Source organism: Chrysochloris asiatica, unplaced genomic scaffold, assembly GCF_000296735.1.
Source record: "Chrysochloris asiatica unplaced genomic scaffold, ChrAsi1.0 scaffold00387, whole genome shotgun sequence".
In the NCBI taxonomy this organism is placed as follows: domain Eukaryota; kingdom Metazoa; phylum Chordata; class Mammalia; order Afrosoricida; family Chrysochloridae; genus Chrysochloris; species Chrysochloris asiatica.
The window spans coordinates 1929584-1940098 of record NW_006408905.1 but is presented as its reverse complement, the minus strand read 5'-3'; the positions used below and the strand labels follow the sequence as shown (position 1 = coordinate 1940098).

The window sequence follows — 10515 nt, the reverse complement described above, 5'->3', positions numbered from 1 at the left end:
ATATATGTATATATATTGATGCATCTACAAACACACATGCATATATATGTATACACACACACATATATATGTATGTTGCTATTGTTATATGCTGTTGAGTTGATCCCAACCCATAGCTACCCTGTCTACGGTTTCGAAGGAGCAGCTAGTTTTGAGCCTGAACTGCTGACCTTGAGATTCAAAATCAACTTTGCAGTCCAGCACATTAACCTACAGTGCCATACTACACCATATCACTCACTCTCCCATTCTCTCTCTCTCTCTCTCTATATATATATATATATATAAGGTGCTTCAAAAAGTTCATGGAAAAAAATGGAATTAAATTATAATTTCATTTTTGAAGCCTCGTCGTATATATGCATATATACTTAGAGACACATATGCATACATATATGCCAAATATACATACACACAGTCCTAATATATAATATTTGCTGTCTGCTAAGTAATTAAATTAGACTAATATAGACTCTCATTTCAAATTAACATGCTATAATCCATTTTGAAATTTTAAAAAAATGAAGAAATAGCATTCAAATATGAGTGTTTTATTCTTAAGTGGGCCTTCTGTCGCATCTTTACATGGCCTTCCATGATGTGATGTGATTATTTGTGAGACACATCAGTTATCAGCTTTATAATGACTCATACTAAAATGACTCAGCATAAGAATAGGACGGCATCCCAGGGATCCTGGAAGAACTCTCCACTATGCACATGCTCAGATTATATTATTTGCAATATTAGAGTGCCACTTTGTGGCGTACTGTGAAAATTATGGATGTTTTCCATTCATTAGATAGTTTCAGGAAACTGTGTAAGTTATACATGGGTGTGTATAATATATATATATACACCTCAACTTATGCACACATATGTATAGACACATAGACATACAGCTATATTTAACCCTACTGCCTGATATGCAAATACCTGACTATACTATCATATGAAATCCATAAAATTAGTCTGAGCTTATGACAAATTGTATTTTAGATTTGTATAAGTATTTAAGAGATGGAAGAAAAATCAGAGCTAATTAAGTTGGCAGTAAAGTAATATGATAACTAAATACTATTTTAGTTATCTTTAAAAAATCAAACAGTGTCATTCCTTGGCCTTCCAGTAATTTCAGAGGACTGAAATATGAAACAAAAAAAGAAAGTTTTAAAGAAGTATATATTTGTTTTCACTTATGTTGAGCAGCAACAATTCCGTCAGTAATGCAAATGTCACATTAAACCTTATAGCTTTATAAAGTGTAACTAATATACTCCAAATTTCCTGGCATTGACCCTACACCATAAGGAACTTCATCAGAATCTCTAACAAGAAAGGAAATCTCTTCTTTGTAGAGCCCCTGGTGCAATGTAAGAATCATGTGAGAGAAACAGAACCAAGATGGCTGCATGTCATCTAGTACCAGGGAATGTTACTTAGCAACATGGAAAAACACCTCTCCACTAATGAACTCCGTCAAGGCATAGTGTTTACACCTCATAATTCAGAAATTAGATTCCAAATAAAGGTAGGGTTATTGGCATTTCTAATAATGCCAAACTGTCTAGCACATTTCAGATGTATTATCTAATTTTGTAAAACGTGTGATTTACTAAAGAAATTAATTTCTTTCTGGCATATCTCTAAACGAATGTTTCTCTGCAATGGCTGCTATCTTCATTTCACCATTTGTCTGAGAAATTTGTCCCCACGTTCCACTTCAACAGAATGGTGGGTGATATAGCATTCTACTTTAGCTCTCCTATTTTAGCCTTCTTGGTGAGTGATAATCTATGACAATATTCACTGATATTTTAATTCATCTGATGAAATAAACACAATATGTTTTGAAATGCAATGCTAGTAAAGTGATAATAGATTTCATTAGTTAAGTCCCACAATTTTCAAGTAAGGTGTTTTGTTTTTTTTTAATCACATATGTGAAAGGTTATTACACTGACAACAGTCTAGTTTTTAATAATGAAATAAAATCGCTTTATTTGTGAATAAGACTTTGTTATCTATTACAGGAGGATCTAGCTGGTGTGGTGCTGTAGGATAAACACTCAACCACAAGGTTAGTATGAACTTCAAGAGCAGAAGCTTAAACTCACCAACCACACCTCAGACACCATATAAAGGGTCACTATGGGTTGGAATCAACTTAATGGCAATTAACAAAAACACAGTATCTATTACAAGTTCTGCAGAAAACTAAATTGGTTGATAAAACTCCTTTTTATCTAAGGCTTAATAAGGAAAATAAAAAGCATATTTCTAGTTAGAATCATACAGGGGGCATATTACAGTTGAATTGGTTACACCTTTATGAACAACAACTTATTAAATTGAAATGTTACCAATTTCTAATAACCAAAGGGAAGAGGAATTAGAACGAGCAAACTCAAGCTAGTAGTTTCTCAGTTCTGTGATTTCAATATCACAAACTTAAAAAAAAAAATCATTGTTTAATTTTCAACTTAATTGCTCATATCTTAGATATGCATGGAAACTAGATTATGACAGAGTTCCAATTAGCAGAAGATAAAATCTTACATTTTTAAATATGTTATGTTATAACTATGAATCCTAATGTAAAAAATGATTTAATCTAATATTTTTACAAAAAATATACTATCTTGAAACTTCAGAATAACAAATTATAAATTATTTTATATGTAACATTTGTTATCATTTTGTTTGCTCCTACAATTTAAAATACTACTTTGGAAATATAAAACAAAATGATTAATTCAGAGGTATTGAATTTGGGAGCAATGACATAAAATTGTAACTCCATGTTACAAGCAAATTCTATGTTGTATATAAAACAAATTCTACATGCTGTTTTATCTTATAATGTCACTTAAACATAAGTCATTATTGACGGTTTATAGGCTGGAGTCCTGGTATGGTGCCATAGGCTAAGCACTGGACCACAAGATGTGTGAAACAGAAGCCAGGGGGTCAAACTCACCAGCGGTTCCTTGGAAATCCTATACAGGGCTGCTATGAGTGAGAACTGACTCCATGGTGCAATAGGCATTTAATTCATACATTTAATTCATCCTTTTAAATAAAAGGGGCTGCAAATGTGAAATCACACACTCAAAATATTTTAGAATTTTAAGTTAGTTAGGATTAAAAGCAATAGCTTTTAATGAAAAATCTTGTCTTTTTCTAGAGATAATATACCTAAGGAAATCATGTATGGTCAGTCTCAAAATATGTGACATCTGTCTCCACCAAGTGGTCAATTTTAATATTGTTCATTTTCTAAAGTTTTACCATTTCCTGCACTCTGTTACAGATGCTAAATGCAAATAAATGTATTCATGGTAGTCTATCTTTGAATTTTTTCCCTTTAGTAAACAGAAATAAAAGTTTAAGAAAAGTAGTTTACATGATGAAAAACAGACATATTATGATTTCCAAGAGTGAGGCTATCAAGAGCATTTCTACTTTCTTTGTCAATATTACTAGTAATGTGTTGTAAAAATATTATGTAACTAGAATCCTGAAGTTAAACTCGACACCATGGCAGTCCATTCGGAACATCTGTATTTAAGTGCATGTTGAGCTTCCCTTAGATTTTCATAGCATATATTGTAATTATTACCGTGAATCTGTATTACACTTTCTAGGAAAGTGATCAAACTAAGAAAGTTGGTTTTCTGATTGAGAACTACCATCTTCCCTCTTCCTAGAAAAAGTATAATTCTTCAATAATATGTACTTAGGTCTTTAATTAGCGATTTTATATTTTGAAGTCAAACTTCTGACTTTCAAACTCATACACCCCTCTGCCCCACCTCCCCCTTCAATTTAAGAGCTAAGGATATTGCTGGGATCCAGACGGGCAGCTCTGCTCTGAAAAGCTTTGCAATGGACTACTTCTCTCTATTATGAGTGACATAAAATTTCACAGGTGAGTCAATTTATAGTAATTTGAAGCATGAGAAAGGGAAAGTTGTCTAGTTGGACCCTCTGTTTGAAACAAGATGAAATTACGGTGCTGTGGGTTAATGTACTGGACTACAAAGTGAGTTTGAATCTCAAGGTCTCCGGTTCAAGCTTACCAGCCACTCCTCAAAAACCCTATACAGGGTCGCTATGGATAGGAACCCACTTGATGGCATTTAAAAACAGCAGCGCTCTGAACCAAAACAAATCCTGCATGGTTGAATTAGTCACACCGAATTTGCTAGCTCATCTATACACATACTTGTGACATTTTAATCTCATGTCTGGTTCATGGAGCATCATGGAAGGGACTAATTAAAGTTCTATTGGTTTGAAAACACAATCACACTGCTTATAACAATATACATTAAAGTGAGTTCTGAAAGGATTCCCCTTGGATTATTCACAAACTGCACACATCTAGCCTAGCAATGTGCATCATATCAGCCTTTATTTAAGTTCTGGCTTTGCAGGTTATAGAAAATTATGTGGCATGTACTTAATTTATAAACTGCCTTTAACGCAGGTTTTCATTAAATGTTTTTTTCCTTCCCAGTAATGTTGTGATTTAGTATTTCAATTATGCACTATTACAAGAAAATAAAACAAATGTACATAAACTCTCTCTTTAGAGAAAAACAAGGTATGTTTTTAATATGTTTGTGTTTATCCAAAGATAAATACCTACCATTCTTTTTTTCTCAACTTTCCAAGTGTCAACCTTAATGACTAAAAATACTTATGACTTTCATGTGTTATTAACTAAAATCTGAAGATTCAAACAGGTTTAATTTGGCTTTATGATTTCATAACAAATTTTTAGAAAATCTTAAAGAGTCACAAGGAACTGCTATTTTATATGTATCCTGGGAGAAACTGCTTTTGAGAAACAGAATTTATAGATGGGTATGAAATTATCCACTTTAACATAAATGAGTTTATTTCTTTAAAATGTTTTTCAGATTAGAAAATAGCTGGAGAAAACTTGGTTTTAAGAAGGGTCATTTGAAGATAAAAGGAGAAAACTCCACGGAATACATTCCTATTCCAAAAGCTGTACCACTCATCAACTATTAGATCTACTGTGTAATTTAAGAGACTGGTCGATTACACTTGCACTGTAATGATGTAACAGGAGAAAACTTACCTTTTTCATTTCCATTTGCATAATTTGGAGGCTTGTTTTTGTCAATGCTGTTAAAGCTCTGACTTCTCCTATTTAAATTAGAGGCTCCCTGGACTTTGTTGCTGCTGCCTGCAGCTGGTACCCTAGAGGGACCTGGAAGCCTGAAATAGTATAAGAAAAATTACATCATTATTATACCTTATGAAAAGATAGGGAGTATAGGTGCTGATCAGAGAAAAGTTAATGTGAAAGTCTCACTATAAGATATTTTAAAATCTATTCAGCAGAAAGAAAATAGTAGTTTAAGTGACAAGTAAATAAATGAACACAAGGTTTAGGAATGTTTGTAAGAAATCTTGTTTCAGTTTATAATAAATATGTTCCCAAAGTATATTGGTAATATAGAACAATTAGAAATAAAATAACATTTAACTGAGTGGTGATACTTACCTCATCCTCCAATGAATAATACTCTATCTTAAAGGGACCATAAAATTACATGAAAAAAGGGGGAAAAATAACACTTATCTTTAATGTGATATTATTTTCAGAGTGGTATTAATCAGCTACCTGCATTCATTATAAGGAATTATTTTCAATGACTAGTTGAAAGTTATGTTTATTTTTAGGTAGCTACATTCTAGGTTAATTTCCATATTATTTATGATAAGAATAAAGATGTTAAATGAATTAGAACCAGCAAATATTTACTGAATATCCAAGCTACTTTAGCTACTCTAATTAAAACATGATGCAGAGTAAAAGGTCAAAGGTTAATTCCTATTTAACTCACAGAAAGAATCTCATGCACTTGCCAGATATATGATCCAGACTTCAGCTTAATATCTTACAAATATGGCCAAATTGATCACAGAAGCAAAGTGACAAGAAGAGATGCAGGGCTCAGAAAAACAATCACGACTACAGAATGAGAATTTATGTCTATAACGACAGCAGCTTTAGCTACTCTTTATGTGTGACGGAATATTTTATCATTTGAAGAATCTGACAGGCTATTGTGATCCATAGCAATTTTATTCTTCCTATAACTCAGTATCGCTCTGTGTCACTCACTTTACTCTTTATGCTGTTTTCACATCAAAAACTCAAGTACTGTATCAATCATTTTATCAAGTATGCCTAAAATGTGTAATTACAATAAGTTGTGTTTCTATCACTGACTTATTTTGCATGCGCACAATAAACTCAATCTATTTAAGAAACATAAAACCTGGAATAATTTGAATTAAGAACAAACACAATGTTCTAAGATCTATTTAGAAAACATGATATTGAAGATTTCCAACATCTTTGTTAGTATTTGCTGCCACCATGTGAATGCCACTATGTACTACTCTAAAAGCTTCTATTACTAAAGAAAATAAACAAAAGCAATATGAGTTTACAAAAGCAGCACTGTGTTCTTAAACAGTTCGACTTTATATATTCTAACAGAGAAGTCTGCATATGTCATATTGATATCAACCACAAAGTGTCACCGGTTCACTGTTATTAATGCTCAGATGTTTAACACCCCTTTATTTTATCTGACTTTATTTTAACCATAGATTGTTATATATTAAATGCTTAGTTAATGCAAATACTTTTAAAGAATTATGGGTATTGCAAAATGGAATGAACAACAGGAAAACGTAGATGCAACTTAAAACCAGAGTGTTGTTTTCTTGGAATAGTTAATGGCTTAAAAATGTTCACTGTAGTTTAGAGATTACATACATAGGCTAATAAATGTTTCCTTTGGTTATTTTACTAATTAGAGATTGTGTCATACATAGGATCAGAATCTTTTGCATATTATCCCAGCATTTAACCTCTGGGCAAAGAGTTTGTACATGTAATCTGATAGCCACAGGCGCCAGGCATTGGCAGTACTGGTGACTGGCTGCACTCTGCAGAAACAACTAATTAATCTGGTCAAATGTCCCAGGCATAATAAATCTGAGAACTGTTCTTTCAGATGTAGCCACAGACATAGAAAGATCACTCCAAACTACATGTAGAAATAAATTTTGTTACAAATCTTGCCCTGTTTGCGATGAAATTTGACCTGTTCCTAGCAAGCAATTAAAATGTGTTTTTATCTTTACTGTGACCTATCAAGCCAAGTGATCTTCAGTCTACAGAAGAACAAATTAAAGCAAATTTAAAAATCCATTTGCACTTCTCATTAGCCTAATTTGACAGGAAGCCAGGGCCTTCAAATCACTCATCAAAGTAATAAAAAGAGAAATGGAATGAAGCAAAATCAAAAAGAGAGAGTGTGAGAGAGAAATGTTCTATTAAAAATCAAGTACTTAAAGTTATTTTACATGTACAGGTTTCAGAAGTGGCAATAAAAGTTCATTGTACAAGGCAGGTCACTGTTTCTTGCACATCTAATTTATATAGTTTATTCTGAGTTTTAATTAAAAACCCTTTTTCTTTGTTTTTTTTTGTTTTTGTTTTTTGTTTTCCTTTCCAGAATCATTTAAACTAAGATGGAAATTAGCACATTAGTAAATCCAGGTAAGAGAGGCACATACCTCAAGTCAAGGCATCGGAAGCAGTCTTTGTGGTCGAGTATTAGCTCATATGATTTATAAGTTGAACAATGACTGCTAACCCACCGCTGACATGCCTCTGCAGTGAGTGCAACAGCACATGTAATCACATAATACACAAAGGTGCAAAAACTACATTAGTTGTGGCTTTAGTGAACTGACCTATGCCACCATCTTGCCCTCAGCAACCTCATATTAAAATAATCAAAAGCTTTAAAAATATTTTCACATACCAATATTTTCCAAAGAGTACATATTGCACTGTAGTTTTATATGAAAATTCCTCTTTTAAATATTATTAACATAAAACAAATATTTAATAAAGGCAGTCCTCAGGTTATGAACAAGATATATACTTAAGTGCGTCTTTAAATCGATCTTGTAGGTCAAATTGGTACAGGTGTGTACGGTTCTCATTTAGTCTGATTTTAGTGTTCAAAACCTTTTCAGTGATTTAAAAGCTGCACATGGAGAAATGAATGTGATTATGATGAAGAATTTGTTGAGAGTATGTGTTAGTTCAATAGTTTCAAAGTGAGAGCAAATTTACATAATATTAAAAGGCAAGTGCAAGTTATCTATAAGTCAGAAGTTGGTAACCCAGAGATCACCTGCAGGACAGGTAGAAGAACAGTCTAGGCTACTCTGATGCTATCTTGCCCATTGAGGTGGTCAGTGTGTGTCAATTCCATTTAAAAATGTATAATAATTAATGTATATCCATCTCAAAAATTAATTATGATTTTGTTCCATAACTTTTAGATCTTGTGACCTGGAAAGAATGGGACTTTCAAAGTTAAAAACAAAAACAACAATACACAAACAACAACAACAACAACTAAAAACTAACTTTGCTCTAAAACCAGAAGTAGACTTCAACACAGTCAGCTTTGTGTATAACTAACCTAACATAGAAATAGCCAATATCTTTCTAATAATCTGGCAAACACACTCATCTCTGAGAATATGTGGAAATCTGCTCAGGAAGAATTCCTGTCATCCAGAATTGCATGACTTGTTTTTGAAATGTAGAATGCTAGAACAAAATATTACTGGGAATTTACTTGAAAACTACTAACAAGTAATAAATGAGAGATATTAACTGACCTAGTAGGCTTTTTCTGACTGGTTGCAATTCCACTGTGATTAGACTGAGTTGCATATCTGGCTGCCAGACTGTATGAGGAGAAACAGAGAAATTGAATTAAAGAGATTTGTTGAACATGGAAAGAAAACACAAACTTACAAGAATACTATGAGTTAATGAAATGCAGCAGAACATGTATAAAGAACAAATTAATTAGAAAATTATGATAATGCAACATATATATAATGACCTGTGACTAAGAATGCCTTATGAAATAATGCAGTACACACCCCTTGAAATAAAGTACCATTTCTGACTTTGAAATTGTGGCTGCATTATCCTATATTATCCTACAGTCCTGGTGTTGTGCTGAAGGATAACACTGGACTGATAACCTCAAGGTCGACTGTTCAAACCCATCAGTCACTCTTGGAAACCCTATACAAGATTGTTATGAGTCAGAACCGACTCAATGGCATACAACAACAATATTATTAATATTATTTTTTAATAGTACCGTTTTCTGTTTAAATTTTTCATCTTCTATACCTAACTGAAAGGAGTCCTGGAATGGTACCATAGGGTAAGTACTAGACTGCTAACTACAAGGTCAGCGATGCAACACACAAACTGCTCCTCAGAAACCCTTTAGAGGGTCACTATGAGTTGGAGCAAACTTCACAGTACTTAACTTCATGGTACTTAACAACATTGTTGTTGTTATTAAGTGCTGAGTCACACAGGTGGCTGAAAACGTCAGAAAAGTTGAAGTTAGACTTACTGATAGAAAGATCTTTTACTCATAAAAAGATTGAAGTTAAAAAAAAAAAAGTATAAGACAAGAGTAATTTCTTTAATAAACCCATCTAATTAAAAATATATATTATTGGTTTTTATCTAATTAAATTGTTGTTGGTTCTAAGCACTTGAAAGAAATTTTTACAGGCCAAACAAACAAACAAAAAACCCACCATTTTTTCTAAAAGTAGATCTACACCAAAAATGGAGCTTCATACACACACGTGTTTTTTTTGAAAGTGTCATTGAGTTGTTTCCAACTCATAGCGACTCTGTATAGGGATTCCAAGGGGTGGCTGGTGAGTTTGAACCACCAACCTTGTGGTTCAAATGACTTTGCTGTCCAGTGAATTAACCCACAGCGCCATGCCAGGACTCCATAAACAAACAGCAAATACTTAATGCCAATTTCGGAACACATCATAGCGATATTTCTTAATGAATGTTTAAATTAAAATCTATGATCAAAGACAAACTAGAAAGTAGTATGTAAACCAGGTTACATGAACAACAGAAATGTCAAAATCTGTGCTTTTGAATAGCGGTTTGGAAAACACTTAATGGTATACTAGTAAGATAAAATCTAATTGGTACACTTCCTTTAAATTGTTGGTCAGTAGCTCATTAACTTATTAAAACAATGCAAATGTACACCTTCAAATAAACTGAGCTCTGATTTACTTAAAAGTAAATTAGTTCAGAAATTCGCTTTCTGAAGGATACAATGACAATAGTGTGACCCAAGACATTTTCCTGCACCCTGTGATGGATATGGGTGAAGAAAGAGTTGTCAGGTGAATTGTGGATGAGTCTATAGAAGCCTGATTGTTCCATCTACAATGTTAAGCTCTCCAAGGAAATAGGGGCAACTTAGGGATGTTGGTATCAGGAAAAGGGGTCAATTTGTGTATATCTAGTAGTTAATTTACTACCAAACAGAGGGAATTTTAATCAAGAGAAAGAGTCCTTAAGATGAC

General features: G+C 32.9%; 1 protein-coding gene across 1 annotated transcript in view; it reads right to left on the bottom strand.

Moving 5' to 3' along the window:
* Window positions 1–10515, bottom strand: part of LOC102829695 (neuron navigator 3-like) — a 301006-nt gene that overhangs the window by 71926 nt on the left and 218565 nt on the right. Inside the window, exons 6-7 of the mRNA XM_006876518.1 lie at window positions 8761–8829; window positions 5114–5253 (exon numbers count right to left, since the gene is read on the bottom strand). Of these exons, the coding sequence (XP_006876580.1) occupies window positions 5114–5253; window positions 8761–8829 (209 nt within the window). The remainder of the gene's footprint in view (window positions 1–5113; window positions 5254–8760; window positions 8830–10515) is intronic.